A 25422-nucleotide genomic window follows, 5' to 3' on the forward strand; every position below is an offset into this window, starting at 1 on the left:
CAGGATATGGGTTTGTACTTAAGAATATTTTATTAGTTCCACTGAGCCAAGCACATCTGAAGACATGGAATGATGTTTAATACTATCTTAATCCAGGCTGGTTAGCAGTGCCATGTGTCTGATAAGACGTGAGGGTGAAAGTGTGACAGATATCCTCATCATGGATGGGGGCCTGATGGCACACACTAGCTCCTCCTGCTCACACGCTTCCAGCAGGGGGCAGTAATGATCCCCATCAATCAGATTGACACCTGCCAGACTGGTGGGGAAGAGCAAGAGAGAAAAAGTGTCCTGTGTCTCTCCATATGGAGCATACCTGGTGATGTTTGATTCAGATTGGTCAAGCAGGCACAAACAAGCAGTTAGTGACATTCTGGGTACAAGGTTTGCAAGGTGAAATTCCATTATAGAACCCACACATGCAAATACTCCAATGACAATGCTGCTATTCCTGTTTCCTTTCTGACAGTCATATTCTTAGATGTATATTGGCTATGCTAACATAAGATATGAGGCAAGATGTACAGCTCATTTTGAAACATGGAGCTGAGCTCAGTAACAAGAATGTTTGGCCTGATACCGACGAGACGGCCTTTCGGGAGGTCAGAGAACTGGCAGAGTGGTACCAGAAAAACCTCTCCCTTAACGTGAGCAAGACTAAGGAGCTGATCGTGGACTACAGGAAAAAGCGGGCCGAACAAGCCCCCATTAACGGGCCTGTAATGGAGCAGGTCGAAAGTTAGGTACCTTGGTATCCACGTCGCCAATTAACTCTCATGGGTCAAACATACCAAGACAGTCGTGACGAGGGTACGACAACCCCCCCCCCAAAGAGACAGACAAGAATTGGCATGGGTCCCCAGAAGGTTTTACAGCTGCACCATCAAGAGCATCCTGATCGTTTGCAGTCCAAGTTAAACTGCGTTCCGGTTCCGGAGTGCCAGGTCTAGTACCAAAAGGCTCCTCAACAGCTTAATGGCATCTCAAGCTATAAGACTGCTGAACAATTCATTTTTAAAAATGAAAGGGGCTTGCAAGTAAACATTATGGCAAAATTCACACTTGTAGTCAGCGTATGTGACAAGTAGTTTGTCATTTTCTGGATGATCAGACAATGGAGAAAAAAAAAATCCATTTACTTTTTTGGAGAGGGGGGGGGGTTAATGAAATACTTCAGAGAACTTTCAGTAGGGTTTAGTGAGATAGAAAGCAAGTGCATTAGAGTCACCATTAATATTAAGGGCATCAGGCCCAAAACTCTGATTCAGGCTCATTGATTGCAGAGGTCCAGTGATGCAAAAGATCCTGTCAAATGCCAGAGAGCCAACATTTCTTCTACTGGAACAAGCAACCTAGCTACCACAACACACATCCCTTTGAAGGCATTCAAAACATTTGTCTGGAAACACTTAGAAAGATAAAGACTTATGTATTAGTACATTTTATTTAAAACAATTGAAGTAGAGAAGTCCTGACAACACTTCCAGGTCACAGCACCTAGAAGACAAAAATATTAGTAACAAGCATACATGAAAGCAAAGACAGGTGCCAAGGCTGCATTTACACAGGCAGCCAAATTCTGATCTTTTGACTAAGCCAATCGCACAAAGATCAATGAACTGCCTATGTAAACCTAAACAGCCCAAATGGCATAAAAATACAGAGAAACTGAAATCTCACCTCAACTGGTGGCTACAGATCCCACTTCGTCATGTTCTGGACTCCCCTAAAGCTCTGGACTCAATTTAGGTTGTGCTAGGGCCTTTCTGCTTGGCAGATAGTGGTTTGGCTGTGGCTTGCTGACACTTGAAGAGCTGGGTTGAGTGGCTAGGGGAGGCACTACTCCTACCGAGTAGGGTCTTTGAGCCGGTGGATTGTAGATCCGCCGTACAATTCTGGGATGCTGTGCATGATGGTCAGGGCAAAGCGGCGAGGGTTGATCGAGCTGGCACTGCCGGTCCTGCTCTGGGTAGGGCCATAGCTGCTAGACAAGAGGCTCTGTGTTGGACTTCACTGCATTGAACAAATAGCTGGGCTGATAGCGTTGACTGGGGACAGGTTTAGAGCCACTTGGCTTCTGGGCTGTGGCAGGAGCATTCTGGATGAATGTTGAAGAACTGGCAGCCTGGGTAGAACTGAAGAGGCTGGAGACTGGCCCACTACTGGCAGCATAGCTGGGCTGGTAGCTCCCCCACTGAGCAGACATTTGTCCGTACTTCCCTTGGGCAGGTTTTGCAAGGAGATTCTGGCTGTATGTTGAACCCCTTCCACCTTGGTTAGAGGCAAACAGGCTTGGGCTTGCACCAAGGTCAGAGCCAGGCTTGTAGGCGCCATAGGAGTTTCCACTAGCTGTAGAGCTGGGGCGAAAAAGACTGGAGCGAGAGGCCAGGCTAGAAGTGGGCATGCCGCGACTTGAGGTAGAGGCTCCAGCTATTCTCTGGCCAGAGGTTTGGGCATATTGATTGGAAGTTGAAACACTTCTACTGGCAGAGTTGCTCTGGTATTGCATGACATCTTGGGAGAAGCTAGGCTTGTAGCTGTTTGTTGCACTCCCACCTTCAGTAGAACCAAAACTCAGAGGACCTGGTCTAAATGAAGTTTGTGAAGAAGCACTTGAGGGAACTTCACGGTCAGGAGTGGAAATTGACCGGGCAGAGATCTCCATTGGTCCCTTGAAAGCCAGGGAAGGGAAGCTGCTCCCTTGCTTCAGGTCCTGGACATAGTGGGTGAGGGAGGTAGTTTGACCATAGAGCCTGGGAGCTCCTCTACTCAGAGTCTGGACAAATTCGCTCTGGGTAGAGCCATAGTTAGGAGTAGATGGTTTCAGGTTAGAGGCAGTTCTACTCTGGACATTAAACACAACATCAGGATTCTGGACTAGTCCAGAGCTGCCGGAGTGAGGCTGTACAGTACGAAGAGTGTTGGCCTGGATTCGCTTTACCTCCCAACTTGAAACTGGCCTTAATGCACTGGGGTCAGTGACACTTTGACCATAGGTTCTGCTGGCCTTGGTTTGATGCTTGTTGTGGGTGACAGAGGATCCACTGGCTATAGAACCAGAGAGGCTAATGTCAGTATTCTTGGCACGGGTCCTCTTACCCTTTGTCTGGGCGGAGGTAAAGCTGCTGGGGATAGATCCAGAGCCCCTTGGGGCTGGCTGGAGGGAGCTTGAAGCAAAGCCTCCGAGTGTGTTGTAGCCAGTCCCGCGGTAAGTAGCTTCTCTCTGGACCGAACCAGAAGTGTGAGAGGCTGGTCTGAATTGATCCTGGGGATAGCTGCCACCTGTTTTCCTCTGCTCAACTTCCATTCTGGAAGAGCCAGAAAACCCATAGCCTCTTACTCTCTGGGCATCTAAACAGAAGGGAAGTTATAGATTCAGTGCCAAACTTGAAGGTTGGTCTGACAAAAGTGACAACGTTTTGTGTTCATGCCTTACCACGTGGAGCCCATGTAAAACTGGAGTGTTCTGCAAACAATGAGCAAAGGAACACAATCCTGTCAAGAAAAGAAGTTGCCATTACACATCAACATTCCAAATACAAGCAGCAACCTTGCAGTTGACCTGAAACACATTGGTCAAAGAATCTTACCCCAAATTAATTCCAAAAGCCATATCAAAGCCTTAAACCACCAACAGCCCAGACAACGCAAAACTCCGCAATTAGTAGCTCAGTGCCTTACTGCCATGCTTAGTTGACGTACCAGCTTGGTGTGTATTTATTGCCTGAACCTACAGTTGCCATCCAATCACTGGCTTATTGATTGATCATTCTCAGCTGTATGTCTTTGTGGAGCGGACAGATTTTAAAACAACCAAGGTGAGGACAGAGGACGCGAAGAGTTAAGGAAAGACTTTTGAAATTCACACAAAGAGGGCTAACGTTATGACACCACAATGACATGCAGATGAACATGATCAATCAATCAAACAGTGATGACAACTGGCTGTTCAGGCTATAAATATACACTCAGCTGATATATCAACAACTCAAGGCAGTAAGGCAGCGTTTACACAGGCAGCACAATTCTGATCTTGTTTTTCACTAATTAGTCTTTTGACAAATCAGATCTGCTCTGAAAAAGAGCTGATTTGAAAAGATCTGATGTGATTGGTCAAAAGACAAATGAGTAAAAAAAGGATCTGAATTGGTCTGCCTGTGAAAAAGCAGCCTACGTTAGCGAATTGGCAGCTATTGCGTTGTCTCTGTGGGTTCTGTAGTACTTCATAGCTTTTGGAATACATTTTGGTTACAATGTTTGGGGAAAAAGTGTTTCATATCTACTGAAAAGTTGCTGCTTGTGAAATATGTTGTGTCATTTCTCTCTTGGCTTTTACGTGATTTAACTTGTACAATGTATTCTCTTGACAGGGGATTTGTTTGTTTTGTTCATTGTTTGCAAAAATTCAAATCAAATTTTATTGGTCACATACACGTTGTTAGAAGATGTTAATGCGAGTGTAGTGAAATGCTTGTGCTTCTAGTTCCGACTATGCAGTAAAATCTAACTAGTAATCTAACAATTTCAACTACCTTATACAAAAAAAAACTACCTTATACACACAAATACACACAAATGTAAAGTGATGCGTAAGAATATGTACATATAAAAATAGAATGAGCGATGGCGTGCGGCATAGGCAAGATGCAGTAGATGGTGTAGAATACAGTATACACATATGAGATGAGTAATGTAGGATATGTAAACATTATTAAAGTGGCGTTATTTAAAGTGACTAGTGATACCTTTATTAAGTCAGTTTATTTAATTGGCCAGAGATTTGAGTCTGTATGTTGTCAGCAGCCTCTCTATGTAAGTGAACACCCCCCTGAAATGGACAAAAATGAATGGGAAGTCATTGGCACCGTACGAAACATATACACGGTGTCCAATACCACTCAATTCGGTGTCGTTTCAATCAAAGTTGATTGCAAATGCCATATGGTAAATGCCAAGTGTAGCATTCCAAAAATCCAACAGATGGCGAGTGCGCTCCACTGTGATTTTTCATATTGCAAATGTAACACAAGTCAAGACCCAAGAGTAAAAAACATTCAAAAACGTATCACCCCCTTAAAAAAGTGCTTTCTGGAATGTTTTTCGAAATTCTTTAGATTTTGTGTCAATTACACATGTGTAAGAACTGTATGAATATACTTTTGTCATATTTCATTATCATTTGTTTTAACTTGTCCATAGGGCATATGTTTTGTCCATTTGCAATACGATTTCATAGGAAGTCAAAAGTCACTGTTTTTTGTTTGTTTGCCAAAGGCCATAAGCACTATGTTAATGAACCATGAATCAACCTAGATGGTCTATTTGTCATGTATGATGAGGGAGTTTCGGCTCGATAGGTCATTCGGTGCCCGAGCAAGACCTTAATTGGTGCTGAAAATCCAGTTTTTTCCATGCCTTGCTACGGGGTGGGGTCCCTGAATGAGCTATCAGGCAGAAACGTTGGGGTCCGTCTCTATGGGCCGAGCCGGTTTCAATGGACCTAGTCGTGCGACTCTGGGACTTATCTAAATGTCGTCATTTCCGTAATGGTCAAAATGAATTGAAGTAATTTAAAATGTATGAGGCTGTTTCTCGGTCAAGGAACCTTCTAGAGCCACAGAACTCACCACGCACTATCGACCTGAGCTGTAGAACAGGTTTCTAAAGTTTCAGAACTCTAGGTCTGACGGTTCTTTAATAGTTCGAACAAAGTTAACTATTGCAGGCTCTGTCTGTCTCTACACACCACACTGTGTCCCTCCGTCCAAGCTGTGTGTGTGTGTGTGAGAGTTTTTCTTGGAAATTTTATGGGAGACATGACTGATTTTGTTTTGGAAAGATCTGACTTTTTTAACCCTTCGAAACAGCCCCTATGACACCAATTATGGCACTTCCGGTTGGCACAGGAAGCTAAAAGTAAGTGAGTATTAAGTCTGTACGTTAAGAACTGACTGATTTACACAGGGTTGAATGCACAATTTCTATCAAACATCAGGTTGGGTATGGAAAAAACCTTTTCAGGGTGATTTGAACCACTTCCGGTTTCTTGGGGAAGCTTAGAATCGACACAGGTAGACCTCATAGTGGCCTGATGGATTGTCATCGAAGACAGGTTCATAAGGCATTATTAACCCACATAGGCTCTAGGTTGAATTTAGGGGAGCAGGCAATGTATTCCTATAAGGAGAGATGTCATTGTAATCTGTGAGATCAAGAAACCATGATTAACTGTTAAGGGTTAATGCCACACGGTCAAGGTTAGGCTTGCACAGATCGGGAGGACCACAGGAACATACCTGAGGTCGAATTGTGCCTCTCATCCTAACGGTTCTCTCACTGTCACCCAAAAGCAAATTAAATGTAGGGCCAGGCTTAATTTTGGGCCTACGGTCAAGCGGGGCATCTCGTTGAACTCTGCACGGCCTTGAGAATATGGAAATGCCATCGCAGGCTCTGTGTGTCTTTAAGCACCGTACTTTGTCTCTCCATCCTTGCTGTGTGTGTGTGTGTGTGTGTGTTGGTTTGTTTGGGTGTGTGTGTGTGTGTGTTTGTGTACATATATATATATATAACAATGGCCGGAGTTGAATGGAACACCTCTGTACTCAATCTCGTAGTCGTAGGCTAACAATATCAGAGCCCAACGTTGCATTCGAAGTGCAGCAAGGGTTGTTATAGCTGATTTTGGTCCCAGGATGGCCAACAGAGGCTTGTGATCTGTCAGCAGTTGGAACTTCCTTCCGTAGAGGTATTTGTGAAACTTCTTCACTCTGAATATTATGCTCAGGGCTTCCTTCTCAATTTGAGCATAATTTTTCTCACTTGGTGACAGAGTCCGTGATGCAAATGCAATAGGGTGTTCTTCACCTGACGGTAGAACATGTGAGATGACGGCTCCTACTCCTTATGGAGATGCATCACACGCGAGTCTCAGCTTCATCTCTGTGTTATAGTGGGCAAGCCACTTGCTCTTTAGCAGACGCTGTTTGCAAGTCTTGAATGCTTCTTCGCATTGTGGGGACCAATTCCACTTTGTATCGGCCTGCAGCAGTTGGTGAAGCGGATGCAACAATGTGGACAAGTTTGCCACAAACTTTCCGTAATAGTTCAGGAGCCCCAAAAATGACCTCAGCTCTGAGATATTTGTGGGTGCTGGTGCGTTTACGATTGCTTCCACCTTGCTGTTGGTTGGGTGCAGGCCTTGTGCATCAATCTTGTATCCGAGATACTCCACTGAGTCCTGGAGGAACTCACACTTGCTGCGTTTCATTCTCACTTCGTATTTCTCCAGTCTTGACATCACTTTGTCCAGCACTACAAGGTGCTCTCCAATGGTTGGTGCTGACACGAGGATGTCGTCCATGAAGCACACAACATTGTCTATACCGTCCAAGATCTGATCCATTGTGTGTTGGAATATCGCTGGAGCTGTCGAGATTCCATAGGCCAAGCGATTGAATCTGAATAGCCCCTTGTGTGTATTGATGGTCAGATACTGTTCCGACTCCGGATCCAGCTTCAGTTGCTGATAAGCGAAAGCCAGGTCCAGCTTACTGAAAACCTTCCCACCAGCTAGAGTGGCAAACAGATCTTCAGCGTTTGGTAGTGGATATTCCTCTGGTAGTATGCAGCGATTTACTGTGACCTTGTAGTCACCGCACATTCTGACGGTCTTGTCTCTCTTTGGGACTACAACAATCGGAGCGGCCCAGTCGCTCCTCGCTACTTTCGTGATTATGTTATTCTTCTGTAGGTTGTCCAGTTCCTTCTCTACTGCTTCCTTAAGAGCATAGGGAACTGGACGTGGTATGTGAAAGATAGGCTTGGTTCCTTCTTGCACTCTGACTTTTGCTGTGAAGTCTTGTATTTCACCGTAGCCATCTTTGAAAAGTTCTTTGTGCTTCTCCAGCATGTTAGTGAGTTAGTGAGCCTGACTCACTGGTTTGTCATTTCTCAGACTGAAGATTTCTCCCCAGTTCAACGTGATCTTTTGTAGCCAGTTTCTGCCTAGCAAGGCTGATTTTTCTCCTTTAACAATGACAAGCGGTAGCGTCCACTCCTTCCCCTCATACCGGACTGGTACCTGGATCTGCCCTAACACAGGAATAGTGTCACCAGTGTATGAAGAAAGGCGGATGGATGCAGGCTGAAGAGGGCACTCTTTCAGTTTTTCTTTGTAGAGTCTCTCTGGAACCAGAGATACAGACGCTCCGGTGTCCAGCTGCATTTTTATTGGTTTTCCCGCTAACTCCATGTTGAGATAGATTCCATCTTTGTAACGACGTTCGTCTGTAGGAGGAGAAGCGGACCAAAAAGCAGCGTGGTGGTTACTCATGTTCTTTAATGGAAACCTGAACGATACATGAAATAACTTAAATCTACAAAACAACAAACGGAACGTGAAAACCTATACAGCCTATCCTGTGACAACAAACACAGAGACAGGAACAATCACCCACAAACACACAGTGAAACCCAGGGTACCTAAGTATGATTCTCAATCAGAGACAACTAATGACACCTGCCTCTGATTGAGAACCATACTAGGCCGAAAACATAGAAATGCCCCAAAACATAGAAAAACAAACATAGACTGCCCACCCAACTCACGCCCTGACCATACTAAATAAATACAAAACAACAGAAATAGAGGTCAGAACGTGACAATATTTTAGTTGTTGAGCTGTGTATACTGTGAACAGTTCCAATACTGTTTCAGTTGTACCTTCCTCGTCTTGTGCTGCGTCTGACACTTTGTGCGCTCTTGCTGTGCGTTTCAAGGCTTTACACACTCTCTGTAAATGTCCAACCTTTCCACAATTGTGGCACTTTTCCTTTTGGAATCGACATTCACTGTGCTGATGATTATCTCCCCCACATCTGTAGCAACTTGGCTTAGACCTTTGAGATGTAGGCTGCTTTGTTCCTGTGTAACCTTGAGGACGGGACTGAAAAAAGTGTGACTTTTGTGAGCTTTTTTCACCACGTGCATAGCTCAATAGTATCCCTGTGGGCAAGCTCGAGTCCAAGTGCTATATCACAGGCTTTCTTAAAGTTCTCTGACAGGAGCCTTCTGTGATATGCTTCACCTGTGAGACCACATACAAACTTGTCTCGGAGAGCATCATCAAGAAATCGTGCAAACTCACATGTACTTGCCAGCCTTTTCAAAGCAAGGATGTAGTCAGCCACGGTTTCCCCTTGACTCTGGTGAAGTTGGTAAAATCTGAAACGTTCTGCAATGAGAATTGGCTTAGGCTTGAAATACCTTGAAAGAGTTTCAGTCAGTTCTGCATAGTTCAACTCCACTGCTTTCATTGGTTCAATGAGACCTTTCAGCAATGCATACTCAGTTGGACCCAAAACACTGAGAAATACGTTTGCTTTCTTTCCATCTTTGATTTCATTTGCAGCTAGCCAACGCTCAAAACGCTCCAAATAGGAATCAAAATCCTCTTTTGTAGCCTCAAACTCTGGTACTTGACCAATTGTTGCCATTTTAACAGTTAATTGTTCAGTTTCCTTATATTCCTTAATTTTCTGAATATTCATCTACTTCTTCACTTCAGAAGTTTCTGCAATTACTTCATTCACTGCACTCATTTGTATTAATGTGCACACCGTGTTACGTCCCTTCTTCCTTTTTTTCCCCTTGACAATATTTCTCCACTGAGATCGCCTAATTACAATGGGTTCAATGACAGTTTATTTTATTTAACCACCAGAGGGCAGTGTCGCTATTCTGGACTCCAATAGTCTTGCTACTTGGCAGCTCCTGAATACTGTACTAGCAGTGCTAGCAGTGCTTAGCCTTCTCTACTGGCGAAAGAAAATAAATATAACTGACGAATTACATAATTATTTTGAGTTTCAGGAAGAAACTTGGTGAGCATAGGTTTGGCATAATGGGCAGTTGGCCCCGAACAAGATGGCGTCCAGGCCTCAATGTGATTAAAGGTCAAAAATGAAAATAGAACAAAATTTCTCCGCTTCACATCAAAGTAAATGAACCTACGGTGTCAATAAAAAAAGAACCAGCCATTTATCTATCGTAATTTAAGAGGAATCGTACAATGTCAAATTGTTGCTTTTTTCTATTTAAGTTAGAGATCCAGTTGCAGCTTGTTCAGACAAATCTTTTTGAATTGTGTTTCCGAGCTATGCGAGATTTCTGCGATTTTCTGTGATTTTCTGAAATAACACACACTCATTCAACCCTCTGTAAATAAGTCAGTTCTTAACATAAAGACTTAAAACTCAATATTATATAAGTGACTACCCCAAGGAGGATATGTGTTTACTTTCAGCTTCCTGCGTAAACCGGAAGTGCCGTAAAATGTTGTCATAGGTGCTGTTTCGAAGGGTTAAAAAGGTCTGATCGTTTCAAAACTTCATATTGGTTATTAGGCAAACCTCATGAACTGTAAATCAGTCATTTCTCCCAACAGATGTCAAAGAAAAGCTCTGTCACACACACACACACACACACACACACACACACACACACACACACACACACACACACACACACACACACACACACACACACACACACACACACACACACACACGCAGCAAGGATGGAGTGACAAAGTGCGGTGCTTAAAGACACTCAGAGCCTGCAATGGCATTATCATAATCTCTAGGCTGTGCCGAGTTCAACGAGATGCCCCGCTAGACCGTAGCTTGCTCGGTCTGAGCTCATAATGAAGCCTGGCCCTAAATTGCAGGGGCTTTTGGGTGACAGCGGGAGAACAGTTAGGGTTAGAAGCACAATTCTACCTCGGGAACATTCCTGAGGCCCTCCCGATCGGTGCAAGCCTAAACTTGACCATGTGGCATTAACCATTAAAAGTTAAAAGGTGTTTACGTCAAACAGTTTTCAATGACTTCTCTCCCCATAGTAATACATTACATGCACCCCTAAATTCAACCTGAGGCCTATGTGGGTTATGAATGCCGTATGAACCTGTCTTCGATGACAATCCATCAGCGCACACTATGAGGTCTACCTGTATTGAATCTAAGCTTCCTGAAGCAACCGTAAGTGATTCAATTCACCCTAAAAGTGTTTTGATATACATGACCTGCAATTATGAAAATCACTGCATTCAACCCTGTGTAGATCAGTCAATTCTAAACATAAAAACGTAAAACTCAGGATTCTGTAAGAGCCTACCCCAATGAGAATATGTGTTCACGTTCAGCTTCCTGTGCCAACCGGAAGTGCCTTCAAATGGTGTCATATGCGCTGTTTCGAAGGGTTAAAAAGGTCAGATCTTTTTAAAACTTCATATGTGTGATTAAGCAACCCTCATGAACTGTAAATCAGTCATTTTCCACAACAGATGTCAAAGAAAAGTTCTCTCACACACACACACACACACACACACACACACACACACACACACACACACACACACACACACACACACACACACACACACAACAAGGATGGAGTGACAAAGTGCGGTGCTTAAAGACACACAGAGCCTGCGATGGCATTTCCATATTCTCAATGCACAGTGCATTTGCAACATGATGAAATGGACGTGATGAAATCAACACAACGAGCGATGGAGAGGAACCACTATCACTGCCCGGCCATCCCGAGTTCATCAGGCCAGTCAATTTTGCATTTCTGCAGTATTTTTGAGCATGACAAATTTGCGATGGTAAATGCCCATTGAAACATGGGCATCACAAATGTGTGATGGTAAATGCACATTGAAACATACTGCAAATGCACAGCCGTGCACCTGGTGATTGGAACGGGTTACCAGGAGCACATTTTTTAAATGGTTTTTAATGCCATTACGGGGTAGCAAGGGGTCCACGGTTGGGTAGGGAGCACCCCCCACCTGTGCCCCTTGTCATTTTGGACGTTTTTCAAAAAATCATTAAAAAACAACAGTCCCACTTCTCCCTCATCATACATGACAAATAGACCATCTAGGTTGATTCATGGCTTAACATAGTGCTACATATCATTTTGGCAGTGTAAATGCCTTTTGGACATGGTTCACTGACTTTTGGGTTTGTAAACCGACTTCCATTTATCGTACATGGCAAATGGACATAACATCCTGATTTGCCACTTTCAAATCTTTAATATTGCATTTGGACATTTCTTATGGCATTTGGCAAACAAAATAAAACAGTGACTTTTGACTTCCTATGAAATCATATTGCAAATGGACAAAAAAATATGCCCTATGGACAAGTAAAAAAAATAAATGAAATTTGACAAAAGTTTATTCATACAGTTCTTACACATGTGTAATTGACACAACATCTAAAGAATGTCGAAAAACAGTCCAGTAAGCACTTATTCAATGTTCAATTTTTCAAAATTTTACTCTTGGGTCTTGACTTGTGTTACATTTGCAATATGAAAAATCACAATGGCGCGCACTCGCCATCTGTTGGATTTTTGGAGTGCTACACTTGGTATTTGACATATGGCATTTGCAATCAACTTTGATTGAAACGACGCCAAATTGAGTGGTATTGGACACCGTGTATATGTTTCGTACGGTGTCAATGACTTCCCATTCATTTTTGCTTCTTATTCATCCCTTTACATTTGTGTGTATTTGTGTGTATAAGGTAGTTGAAATTGTTAGATTACTAGTTAAATTTTACTGCATAGTCGGAACTAGAAGCACAAGCATTTCGCTACACTCGCATTAACATCTTCTAACAATGTGTATGTGAACAATAAAATTTGATTTGAATTTTTGCAAACAATGAACAAAACAAACAAATCCCCTGTCAAGAGAATACATTGTACAAGTTAAATCACGTAAAAGCCAAGAGAGAAATGACACAACATATTTCACAAGCAGCAACTTTTCAGTAGATATGAAACACTTTTTCCCCAAACATTGTAACCAAAATGTATTCCAAAAGCTATGAAGTACTACAGAACCCACAGAGACAACGCAATAGCTGCCAACTCGCTAACGTAGGCTGCTTTTTCACAGGCAGACCAATTCAGATCCTTTTTGTACTCATTTGTCTTTTGACCAATCACATCAGATCTTTTCAAATCAGCTCTTTTTCAGAGCAGATCTGATTTGTCAAAAGACTAATTAGTGAAAAACAAGATCAGAATTGTGCTGCCTGTGTAAACGCTGCCTTACTGCCTTGAGTTGTTGATATATCAGCTGAGTGTATATTTATAGCCTGAACAGCCAGTTGTCATCACTGTTTGATTGATTGATCATGTTCATCTGCATGTCATTGTGGTGTCATAACGTTAGCCCTCTTTGTGTGAATTTCAAAAGTCTTTACTTAACTCTTCGCGTCCTCTGTCCTCACCTTAGTTGTTTTAAAATCTGTCCCTCCACAAAGACATACAGCTGAGAATGATCAATCAATAAGCCAGTGATTGGATGGCAACTGCAGGTTCAGGCAATAAATACACACCAAGCTGGTACGTCAACTAAGCATGGCAGTAAGGCACTGAGCTACAAATTGCGGAGTATTGCGTTGTCTGGGCTGTTGGTGGTTTAAGGCTTTGATATGGCTTTTGGAATTAATTTGGGGTAAGATTCTTTGACCAATGTGTTTCAGGTCAACTGCAAGGTTGCTGCTTGTATTTGGAATGTTGATGTGTAATGGCAACTTCTTTTCTTGACAGGATTGTGTTCCTTTGCTCATTGTTTGCAGAGCACTCCAGTTTTACATGGGCTCCACGTGGTAAGGCATGAACACAAAACGTTGTCACTTTTGTCAGACCAACCTTCAAGTTTGGCACTGAATCTATAATTTCCCTTCTGTTTAGATGCCCAGAGAGTAAGAGGCTATGGGTTTTCTGGCTCTTCCAGAATGGAAGTTGAGCAGAGGCAAACAGGTGGCAGCTATCCCCAGGATCAATTCAGACCAGCCTCTCACACTTCTGGTTCGGTCCAGAGAGAAGCTACTTACCGCGGGACTGGATACAACACACTCGGAGGCTTTGCTTCAAGCTCCCTCCAGCCAGCCCCAAGGGGCTCTGGCTCTATCCCCAGCAGCTTTACCTCCGCCCAGACAAAGGGTAAGAGGACCCGTGCCAAGAATACTGACATTAGCCTCTCTGGTTCTATAGCCAGCGGATCCTCTGTCACCCACAACAAGCATCAAACCAAGGCCAGCAGAACCTATGGTCAAAGTGTCACTGACCCCAGTGCATTAAGGCCAGTTTCAAGTTGGGAGGTAAAGAGAATCCAGGCCAACACTCTTCGTACTGTACAGCCTCACTCCGGCAGCTCTGGACTAGTCCAGAATCCTGATGTTGTGTTTAATGTCCAGAGTAGAACTGCCTCTAACCTGAAACCATCTACTCCTAACTATGGCTCTACCCAGAGCGAATTTGTCCAGACTCTGAGTAGAGGAGCTCCCAGGCTCTATGGTCAAACTGCCACCCACACCACCTCCCTCACCCACTATGTCCAGGACCTGAAGCAAGGGAGCAGCTTCCCTTCCCTGGCTTTCAAGGGACCCATGGAGATCTCTGCCCGGTCAATTTCCACTCCTGACCGTAAAGTTCCCTCAAGTGGTTCTTCACAAACTTCATTTAGACCAGGTCCTCTGAGTTTTGGTTCTACTGAAGGTGGGAGTGCAACAAACAGCTACAAGCCTAGCTTCTCCCAAGATGTCATGCAATACCAGAGCAACTCTGCCAGTAGAAGTGTTTCAACTTCCAATCAATATGCCCAAACCTCTGGCCAGAGAATAGATGGAGCCTCTACCTCAAGTCGCGGCATGCCCACTTCTAGCCTGGCCTCTCGCTCCAGTCTTTTTCGCCCCAGCTCTACAGCTAGTGGAAACTCCTATGGCGCCTACAAGCCTGGCTCTGACCTTGGTGCAAGACCAAGCCCAAGCCTGTTTGCCTCTAACCAAGGTGGAAGGGGTTCAACATACAGCCAGAATCTCCTTGCCAAACCTGCCCAAGGGAAGTACGGACAAATGTCTGCTCAGTGGGGGAGCTACCAGCCCAGCTATGCTGCCAGTAGTGGGCCAGTCTCCAGCCTCTTCAGTTCTACCCAGGCTGCCAGTTCTTCAACATTCATCCAGAATGCTCCTGCCACAGCCCAGAAGCCAAGTGGCTCTAAACCTGTCCCCAGTCAACGCTATCAGCCCAGCTATTTGTTCAATGCAGTGAAGTCCAACACTAGCTCTGCCAGACGTCCCACCCAGAGCCTCTTGTCTAGCAGCTATGGCCCTACCCAGAGCAGGACCGGCAGTGCCAGCTCGATCAACCCTCGCCGCTTTGCCCTGACCATCATGCACAGCATCCCAGAATTGTACGGCGGATCTACAATCCACCGGCTCAAAGACCCTACTCGGTAGGAGTAGTGCCTCCCCTAGCCACTCAACCCAGCTCTTCAAGTGTCAGCAAGCCACAGCCAAACCACTATCTGCCAAGCAGAAAGGCCCTAGCACAACCTAAATTGAGTCCAGAGCTTTAGGGGAGTCCAGAACATGACGAAGTGGGATCTGTAGCCACCAGTTGAGGTGAGATTTCAGTTTCTCTGTATTTTTATGCCATTTGGGCTGTTTAGGTTTACATAGGCAGTTCATTGATCTTTGTGCGATTGGCTTAGTCAAAAGATCAGAATTTGGCTGCCTGTGTAAATGCAGCCTTGGCACCTGTCTTTGCTTTCATGTATGCTTGTTACTAATCTTTTTGTCTTCTAGGTGCTGTGACCTGGAAGTGTTGTCAGGACTTCTCTACTTCAATTGTTTTAAATAAAATGTACTAATACATAATAGTCTATCTATTTAAGTGTTTTCAGACAAATGTTTTGAATGCCTTCAAAGGGATGTCAGTGTTGTGGTAGTTAGGTTGCTTGTTCCAGTAGAAGAAATGTTGGCTCTCTGGCATTTGACAGGATCTTTTGCATCACTGGACCTCTGCAATCAATGAGCCTGAATCAGAGTTTTGGGCCTGATGCCCTTAATATTAATGGTGACTCTAATGCACTTGCTTTCTATCTCACTAAACCCTACTGAAAGTTCTCTGAAGTATTTCATTAACCCCCCCCTCTCCAAAAAAGTAAATGGATTTTTTTTTTCTCCATTGTCTGATCATCCAGAAAATGACAAACTACTTGTCACATACGCTGACTACAAGTGTGAATTTTGCCATAATGTTTACTTGCAAGCCCCTTTCATTTTTAAAAATGAATTGTTCAGCAGTCTTATAGCTTGTGATGCCATTGAGGAGCCTTTTGGTCCTAGACCTGGCACTCCGGAACCGCTTACTGTGCGGTGGCAGAAGTTTAACTTGGACTGCAACCGGTCAGGATGCTCTTGATGGTGCAGCTGTAAAACCTTCTGGGGACCCATGCCACTTCTTGTCCGTCTCTTGGGGGGGGGGGGGGGGGGGGGGGGGTTGTTGTCGTACCCTCTTCACGACTGTCTTGGTATGTTTGACCCATGAGTTAATTGGCGACGTGGATACCAAGGTACTTAACTCTCGACCTGCTCCATTACAGGCCCGTTAATGGGGACTTGTTCGGCCCGCTTTTTCCTGTAGTCCACGATCAGCTCCTTAGTCTTGCTCACGTTGAGGGAGAGGTTTTTCTGGTACCTCTCTGCCAGTTCTCTGACCTCCCGAAAGGCCGTCTCGTCGGTATCAGGCCAAACATTCCTGTTACTGAGCTCAGCTCCATGTTTCAAAATGAGCTGTACATCTTGCCTCATATCTTATGTTAGCATAGCCAATATACATCTAAGAATATGACTGTCAGAAAGGAAACAGGAATAGCAGCATTGTCATTGGAGTATTTGCATGTGTGGGTTCTATAATGGAATTTCACCTTGCAAACCTTGTACCCAGAATGTCACTAACTGCTTGTTTGTGCCTGCTTGACCAATCTGAATCAAACATCACCAGGTATGCTCCATATGGAGAGACACAGGACACTTTTTCTCTCTTGCTCTTCCCCACCAGTCTGGCAGGTGTCAATCTGATTGATGGGGATCATTACTGCCCCCTGCTGGAAGCGTGTGAGCAGGAGGAGCTAGTGTGTGCCATCAGGCCCCCATCCATGATGAGGATATCTGTCACAATGTCACACTTTCACCCTCACGTCTTATCAGACACATGGCACTGCTAACCAGCCTGGATTAAGATAGTATTAAAAATCATTCCATGTCTCCAGCTGTGCTTGGCTCAGTGGAACTAATAAAATATTCTTAAGTACAAACCCATATCCTGCCCATCTGGCATTCCAGACAGGATCAAGCAAACACTGAAAGTATTTGAAAGATATCGAATATTGCTTGATCCCATGTCTGACTAGATTCAGAATGTTCCCTTGGGTTTTAGATGTTATAATATTGTTGACACATTTGTCTTTTACACTGAGGTGAATGACTAAGCCGGGAAGGGCACACCAGTTTGTCACAGTAAAATAAACAGAGAGAGAGCAACACCTCGCATGCATTGACCATCCATGTGTGGTGGCTCAAATCAAAGATGCTATTTCCTGCCAGAGGAAGTGGAGGCACAGACATCATTTTTTTAGGAGCCGTTTCCTTTCCTCTCTTTTTCCATAACGCCTGGCAACATTCATACATAGGAAAGAAAATAAAGAGAAAAATAACATTCACGCGGAATACAGAAATGTAAAAAAAAATTACAAATAAACCTTTCATTGGCATCAGCAGAAACGATCTTGTTGACAGGACCTTTAGACAGAGAGTAAATTTGCAGGAAGAGGAGAAAGGTGTCTTAAATCATACTGAAAATGAGTTCTATTAATCAACAAAGGATGGAGGTGACTCTTCTGTTCTCTCTAATGGGAGACAACACTCTCTTCTCTATTCGTCAGGCCATTCAACAATATGCTTCACCCATGATATTTCATCATCATAATAAGCATACAACGTACATCTCTCTCTCTCTCTCTCACACACACTTTCAATTGAATTCAAGGGGCTTGATTGGCATGGGAAACATATGTTTACACTGCCAAAGCAAATGGAATAGACAATAAACAAAAGGAAATAAACAATTCTTTCTAATTTGCATTCATTTCCTGCAGGTCAGAAATGTTCTGGTCTGGTGTTCTACTTTTTATTTAATTTTATTCCCACACTGGGTAAGGCTATAGCTTCTAGAGGAGAGGCTTTGGGTAGGGCCGCCGGCAGACCTAGGGTTGGACTTCACATACCTTAAGGGAACATTTTGACATTTGCCATATGGTTAGTGAGAAAGTCCACATTGCAAATGTACGGTCCCTTACTAGACGTCCGACAACATTTCTAAAATTGGCGGACAACGTTGGGCCGTGCAGCAGGGCCGGAACTTCCAGGAAGTCATCAAACGAAGTCTCTCGGACATTCGGTTTTCGTTTAATAAAACTTTCACATTTTGGTCATTTTTCCACTGTCCCGGTAAATCCCACAAGAGGACGATTAGAATCATATTGCAAATGTACAAAACATCACCAATCACGACGTGGCCTTATCTCCTAAACGGAAAAGACTTTGAAGAAGAAACTTGGTGAGCATAGGTTTGGCATAATGGGCAGTAGGCCCCGAACAAAATGGCGTCCAGGCCTCAATGTAATTAAAGGTCAAAAATGAAAATAGAACAATAATTTCTCCGCTTCACATCAAAGTAAATTAACCTACGGTGTCAATAAAAAAAGAACCAGCCATTTATCTATCGTAATTTAAGAGGAATCGTACAATGTCAAATTGTTGTTGTTTTTTTCTTTTTAAGTTACAGTTGCAGCTTGTTCAGACATATCTTTTTTAATTGTGTTTCCGAGCTATGCGAGATTTCTGTGATTTTCTGTGATTTTCTGAAATAACACACACTCATTCAACCCTCTGTAAATAAGTCAGTTCTTAACATAAAGACTTAAAATATTATATAAGTGACTACCCCAAGGAGGATATGTGTTTACTTTCAGCTTCCTGCGTAAACCGGAAGTGCCGTAAAACGTTGTCATAGGTGCTGTTTCGAAGGGTTAAAAAGGTCTGATCGTTTCAAAACTTCATATTGGTTATTAGGCAAACCTCATGAACTGTAAATCAGTCATTTCTCCCAACAGATGTCAAAGAAAAGCTCTGTCACACACACACACACACACACACACACACACACACACACACACACACACACACACACACACACACACACACACACACACACACACACACACACACGCATCAAGGATGGAGTGACAAAGTGCGGTGCTTAAAGACACTCAGAGCCTGCAATGGCATTACCATAATCTCTAGGCTGTGCCGAGTTCAACGAGATGCCCCGCTAGACCGTAGCTTGCTCGGTCTGAGCTCATAATGAAGCCTGGCCCTAAATTGCAGGGGCTTTTGGGTGACAGCGGGAGAACAGTTAGGGTTAGAAGCACAATTCTACCTCGGGAACATTCCTGAGGCCCTCCCGATCGGTGCAAGCCTAAACTTGACCATGTGGCATTAACCCTTAAAAGTTAAAAGAAGGTGTTTACGTCAAACAGTTTTCAATGACTTCTCTCCCCATAGTAATACATTACATGCACCCCTAAATTCAACCTGCAGCCTATGTGGGTTATGAATGCCGTATGAACCTGTCTTCGATGACAATCCATCAGGCCACTATGAGGTCTACCTGTGTTGATTCTAAGCTTCCTGGAGCAACCGGAAGTGGTTAAAATCACCCAAAAATTGTCTTGCCATATCCAACCTGCAGTTTGTGAGAAATAGTGCATTCAACCCTGTGTAAATCAGTCAGTTCTTAATGTATAGACTTAAAACTCAGGATTCTGTAAAAGCCTACTCAAATTAGGATATGTGTTTACTTTTAGCTTCCTGTGCCAACCAGAAGTGCCTTTAATTGGGGTCACAGTGTCTGTTTCGAAGCATTAAAAAAGTTACATCTTTCCAAAACGTCATATGTGTGACTAGGTAACCTTCATGAACTGTAAATCAGTCATTCCTCCCAACAGATGTCAATGAAAAGCTCTCTCTCTCACACACACACACACACACACACACACACACACACACACACACACACACACACACACACACACTCACACACACACACACACACACACAGCAAGGATGGAGTGACAAAGTGCGGTGCTTAAAGACACAGAGAGCCTGCAATGGCATTTCCATATTCTCAAGGCCGTGCAGAGTTCAACAAGATGCCCCGCTTGACCGTAGCGCGCTCTGAGTGCAGCGACCGTGAGAAAAAGTAGGCCCAAAATTAAGCCTGGCCCTAAATTGCAGGTGCTTTTGGGTGACAGTGAGAGAACCATCAGGGTGAGAAGCACAATTCGACCTCATGTATGTTCCTGAGGTCCTCCCGATCTGTGAAAGCCCAACCTTGACCGTGTAGCATTAACCCTTAACAGTTAAAACAATGTGTTTACATCAAACAGTTTTCACTGACTTCTCTCCCCATAGGAATACATTACATGCACCCCTAAATTCAACCTGCAGCCTATGTGGGTTATGAATGCCGTATGAACCTGTCTTCGATGACAATCCATCAGGCCACTATGAGGTCTACCTGTGTTGATTCTAAGCTTCCTGAAGCAACCGTAAGTGATTAAATTCACCCTAAAAGTGTTTTGATATACATGACCTGCAATTATGAAAATCACTGCATTCAACCCTGTGTAGATCAGTAAATTCTAAACATAAAGACTTAAAACTCAGGATTCTGTAAGAGCCTACCCCAATGAGAATATGTGTTCACGTTCAGCTTCCTGTGGCAACCGGAAGTGCCTTCAAATGATGTCATGTGCGCTGTTTCGAAGGGTTAAAAAGGTCAGATCTTTTTAAAACTTCATATGTGTGATTAAGCAACCCTCATGAACTGTAAATCAGTCATTTTCCCCAACAGATGTCAAAGAAAAGTTCTCTCACACACACACACACACACACACACACACACACACACACACACACACACACACACACACACACACACACACACACACACACACACACTCACACATACACACACAGCAAGGATGGAGTGACAAAGTGCGGTGCTTAAAGACACACAGAGCCTGCGATGGCATTTCCATATTCTCAATGCACAGTGCATTTGCAACATGATGAAATGGACGTGATGAAATCAACACAACGAGCGATGGAGAGGAACCACTATCACTGCCCGGCCATCCCGAGTTCATCAGGCCAGTCAATTTTGCATTTCTGCAGTATTTTTGAGCATGACAAATTTGCGATGGTAAATGCCCATTGAAACATGGGCATCACAAATGTGTGATGGTAAATGCACATTGAAACATACTGCAAATGCACAGCCGTGCACCTGGTGATTGGAACGGGTTACCAGGAGCACATTTTTTAAATGGTTTTTAATGCCATTACGGGGTAGCAAGGGGTCCACGGTTGGGTAGGGAGCACCCCCCACCTGTGCCCCTTGTCATTTTGGACGTTTTTCAAAAAATCATTAAAAAACAACAGTCCCACTTCTCCCTCATCATACATGACAAATAGACCATCTAGGTTGATTCATGGCTTAACATAGTGCTACATATCATTTTGGCAGTGTAAATGCCTTTTGGACATGGTTCACTGACTTTTGGGTTTGTAAACCGACTTCCATTTATCGTACATGGCAAATGGACATAACATCCTGATTTGCCACTTTCAAATCTTTAATATTGCATTTGGACATTTCTTATGGCATTTGGCAAACAAAATAAAACAGTGACTTTTGACTTCCTATGAAATCATATTGCAAATGGACAAAAAAATATGCCCTATGGACAAGTAAAAAAAAAAAATGAAATTTGACAAAAGTTTATTCATACAGTTCTTACACATGTGTAATTGACACAAAATCTAAAGAATGTCGAAAAACAGTCCAGAAAGCACTTATTCAATGTTCAATTTTTCAAAATTTTACTCTTGGGTCTTGACTTGTGTTACATTTGCAATATGAAAAATCACAGTGGCGCGCACTCGCCATCTGTTGGATTTTTGGAGTGCTACACTTGGTATTTGACATATGGCATTTGCAATCAACTTTGATTGAAACGACGCCAAATTGAGTGGTATTGGACACCGTGTATATGTTTCGTACGGTGTCAATGACTTCCCATTCATTTTTGCTTCTTATTCATCCCTTTACATTTGTGTGTATTTGTGTGTATAAGGTAGTTGAAATTGTTAGATTACTAGTTAAATTTTACTGCATAGTCGGAACTAGAAGCACAAGCATTTCGCTACACTCGCATTAACATCTTCTAACAATGTGTATGTGAACAATAAAATTTGATTTGAATTTTTGCAAACAATGAACAAAACAAACAAATCCCCTGTCAAGAGAATACATTGTACAAGTTAAATCACGTAAAAGCCAAGAGAGAAATGACACAACATATTTCACAAGCAGCAACTTTTCAGTAGATATGAAACACTTTTTCCCCAAACATTGTAACCAAAATGTATTCCAAAAGCTATGAAGTACTACAGAACCCACAGAGACAACGCAATAGCTGCCAATTCGCTAACGTAGGCTGCTTTTTCACAGGCAGACCAATTCAGATCCTTTTTTTACTCATTTGTCTTTTGACCAATCACATCAGATCTTTTCAAATCAGCTCTTTTTCAGAGCAGATCTGATTTGTCAAAAGACTAATTAGTGAAAAACAAGATCAGAATTGTGCTGCCTGTGTAAACGCTGCCTTACTGCCTTGAGTTGTTGATATATCAGCTGAGTGTATATTTATAGCCTGAACAGCCAGTTGTCATCACTGTTTGATTGATTGATCATGTTCATCTGCATGTCATTGTGGTGTCATAACGTTAGCCCTCTTTGTGTGAATTTCAAAAGTCTTTACTTAACTCTTCGCGTCCTCTGTCCTCACCTTAGTTGTTTTAAAATCTGTCCCTCCACAAAGACATACAGCTGAGAATGATCAATCAATAAGCCAGTGATTGGATGGCAACTGCAGGTTCAGGCAATAAATACACACCAAGCTGGTACGTCAACTAAGCATGGCAGTAAGGCACTGAGCTACAAATTGCGGAGTATTGCGTTGTCTGGGCTGTTGGTGGTTTAAGGCTTTGATATGGCTTTTGGAATTAATTTGGGGTAAGATTCTTTGACCAATGTGTTTCAGGTCAACTGCAAGGTTGCTGCTTGTATTTGGAATGTTGATGTGTAATGGCAACTTCTTTTCTTGACAGGATTGTGTTCCTTTGCTCATTGTTTGCAGAGCACTCCAGTTTTACATGGGCTCCACGTGGTAAGGCATGAACACAAAACGTTGTCACTTTTGTCAGACCAACCTTCAAGTTTGGCACTGAATCTATAATTTCCCTTCTGTTTAGATGCCCAGAGAGTAAGAGGCTATGGGTTTTCTGGCTCTTCCAGAATGGAAGTTGAGCAGAGGCAAACAGGTGGCAGCTATCCCCAGGATCAATTCAGACCAGCCTCTCTCACTTCTGGTTCGGTCCAGAGAGAAGCTACTTACCGCGGGACTGGATACAACACACTCGGAGGCTTTGCTTCAAGCTCCCTCCAGCCAGCCCCAAGGGGCTCTGGCTCTATCCCCAGCAGCTTTACCTCCGCCCAGACAAAGGGTAAGAGGACCCGTGCCAAGAATACTGACATTAGCCTCTCTGGTTCTATAGCCAGCGGATCCTCTGTCACCCACAACAAGCATCAAACCAAGGCCAGCAGAACCTATGGTCAAAGTGTCACTGACCCCAGTGCATTAAGGCCAGTTTCAAGTTGGGAGGTAAAGCGAATCCAGGCCAACACTCTTCGTACTGTACAGCCTCACTCCGGCAGCTCTGGACTAGTCCAGAATCCTGATGTTGTGTTTAATGTCCAGAGTAGAACTGCCTCTAACCTGAAACCATCTACTCCTAACTATGGCTCTACCCAGAGCGAATTTGTCCAGACTCTGAGTAGAGGAGCTCCCAGGCTCTATGGTCAAACTGCCACCCACACCACCTCCCTCACCCACTATGTCCAGGACCTGAAGCAAGGGAGCAGCTTCCCTTCCCTGGCTTTCAAGGGACCCATGGAGATCTCTGCCCGGTCAATTTCCACTCCTGACCGTAAAGTTCCCTCAAGTGGTTCTTCACAAACTTCATTTAGACCAGGTCCTCTGAGTTTTGGTTCTACTGAAGGTGGGAGTGCAACAAACAGCTACAAGCCTAGCTTCTCCCAAGATGTCATGCAATACCAGAGCAACTCTGCCAGTAGAAGTGTTTCAACTTCCAATCAATATGCCCAAACCTCTGGCCAGAGAATAGATGGAGCCTCTACCTCAAGTCGCGGCATGCCCACTTCTAGCCTGGCCTCTCGCTCCAGTCTTTTTCGCCCCAGCTCTACAGCTAGTGGAAACTCCTATGGCGCCTACAAGCCTGGCTCTGACCTTGGTGCAAGACCAAGCCCAAGCCTGTTTGCCTCTAACCAAGGTGGAAGGGGTTCAACATACAGCCAGAATCTCCTTGCCAAACCTGCCCAAGGGAAGTACGGACAAATGTCTGCTCAGTGGGGGAGCTACCAGCCCAGCTATGCTGCCAGTAGTGGGCCAGTCTCCAGCCTCTTCAGTTCTACCCAGGCTGCCAGTTCTTCAACATTCATCCAGAATGCTCCTGCCACAGCCCAGAAGCCAAGTGGCTCTAAACCTGTCCCCAGTCAACGCTATCAGCCCAGCTATTTGTTCAATGCAGTGAAGTCCAACACTAGCTCTGCCAGACGTCCCACCCAGAGCCTCTTGTCTAGCAGCTATGGCCCTACCCAGAGCAGGACCGGCAGTGCCAGCTCGATCAACCCTCGCCGCTTTGCCCTGACCATCATGCACAGCATCCCAGAATTGTACGGCGGATCTACAATCCACCGGCTCAAAGACCCTACTCGGTAGGAGTAGTGCCTCCCCTAGCCACTCAACCCAGCTCTTCAAGTGTCAGCAAGCCACAGCCAAACCACTATCTGCCAAGCAGAAAGGCCCTAGCACAACCTAAATTGAGTCCAGAGCTTTAGGGGAGTCCAGAACATGACGAAGTGGGATCTGTAGCCACCAGTTGAGGTGAGATTTCAGTTTCTCTGTATTTTTATGCCATTTGGGCTGTTTAGGTTTACATAGGCAGTTCATTGATCTTTGTGCGATTGGCTTAGTCAAAAGATCAGAATTTGGCTGCCTGTGTAAATGCAGCCTTGGCACCTGTCTTTGCTTTCATGTATGCTTGTTACTAATCTTTTTGTCTTCTAGGTGCTGTGACCTGGAAGTGTTGTCAGGACTTCTCTACTTCAATTGTTTTAAATAAAATGTACTAATACATAATAGTCTATCTATTTAAGTGTTTTCAGACAAATGTTTTGAATGCCTTCAAAGGGATGTCAGTGTTGTGGTAGTTAGGTTGCTTGTTCCAGTAGAAGAAATGTTGGCTCTCTGGCATTTGACAGGATCTTTTGCA

At 43.9% G+C, this 25422-nt stretch overlaps 3 protein-coding genes across 7 annotated transcripts in view; 2 read left to right on the plus strand and 1 right to left on the minus strand.

Annotated features, from left to right (window-relative positions):
* Positions 1–1425: 1425 nt before the first annotated feature.
* Positions 1426–25422, minus strand: part of LOC118941176 — a 34059-nt gene continuing 10062 nt past the window's right edge. The window contains exons 1-4 of one of the 3 annotated variants that reach the window (XM_036952962.1): positions 3591–3711; positions 3437–3495; positions 1681–3351; positions 1426–1497 (exon numbers count right to left, since the gene is read on the minus strand). In XM_036952962.1, coding sequence (XP_036808857.1) covers positions 1985–3351; positions 3437–3495; positions 3591–3613 — 1449 coding nt within the window. In that variant the 5' untranslated portion in view covers positions 3614–3711 and the 3' untranslated portion in view covers positions 1426–1497; positions 1681–1984. Of the gene's footprint in view, positions 1498–1680; positions 3352–3436; positions 3496–3590; positions 3712–25422 lie in introns of those variants that run through there. The other 2 variants (XM_036952963.1, XM_036952961.1) reach the window with 2 other exon arrangements.
* Positions 13397–15756, plus strand: LOC118941175 (nuclear pore complex protein Nup214-like). 2 transcript variants are annotated; one of them, XM_036952958.1, is made up of 4 exons: positions 13397–13550; positions 13646–13704; positions 13790–15501; positions 15685–15756. In XM_036952958.1, exons 1-3 carry the CDS (start codon positions 13528–13530, stop codon positions 15334–15336), a joined length of 1629 nt encoding a protein of 542 aa, XP_036808853.1. In that variant the 5' UTR covers positions 13397–13527; the 3' UTR covers positions 15337–15501; positions 15685–15756. The 2 variants fall into 2 exon arrangements, with proteins under 2 accessions (XP_036808853.1, XP_036808854.1); XM_036952959.1 differs by having other exon boundaries at positions 13449–13550; positions 13675–13704.
* On the plus strand, positions 22929–25289 carry LOC110496390 (nuclear pore complex protein Nup214). 2 transcript variants are annotated; one of them, XM_021572260.2, is made up of 4 exons: positions 22929–23083; positions 23179–23237; positions 23323–25034; positions 25218–25289. In XM_021572260.2, exons 1-3 carry the CDS (start codon positions 23061–23063, stop codon positions 24867–24869), a joined length of 1629 nt encoding a protein of 542 aa, XP_021427935.2. In that variant the 5' UTR covers positions 22929–23060; the 3' UTR covers positions 24870–25034; positions 25218–25289. The 2 variants fall into 2 exon arrangements, with proteins under 2 accessions (XP_021427935.2, XP_036808855.1); XM_036952960.1 differs by having other exon boundaries at positions 22980–23083; positions 23208–23237.

The sequence above is a fragment of the Oncorhynchus mykiss genome, chromosome 18 (genome assembly GCF_013265735.2).
Source record: "Oncorhynchus mykiss isolate Arlee chromosome 18, USDA_OmykA_1.1, whole genome shotgun sequence".
NCBI classification, from domain to species: domain Eukaryota; kingdom Metazoa; phylum Chordata; class Actinopteri; order Salmoniformes; family Salmonidae; genus Oncorhynchus; species Oncorhynchus mykiss.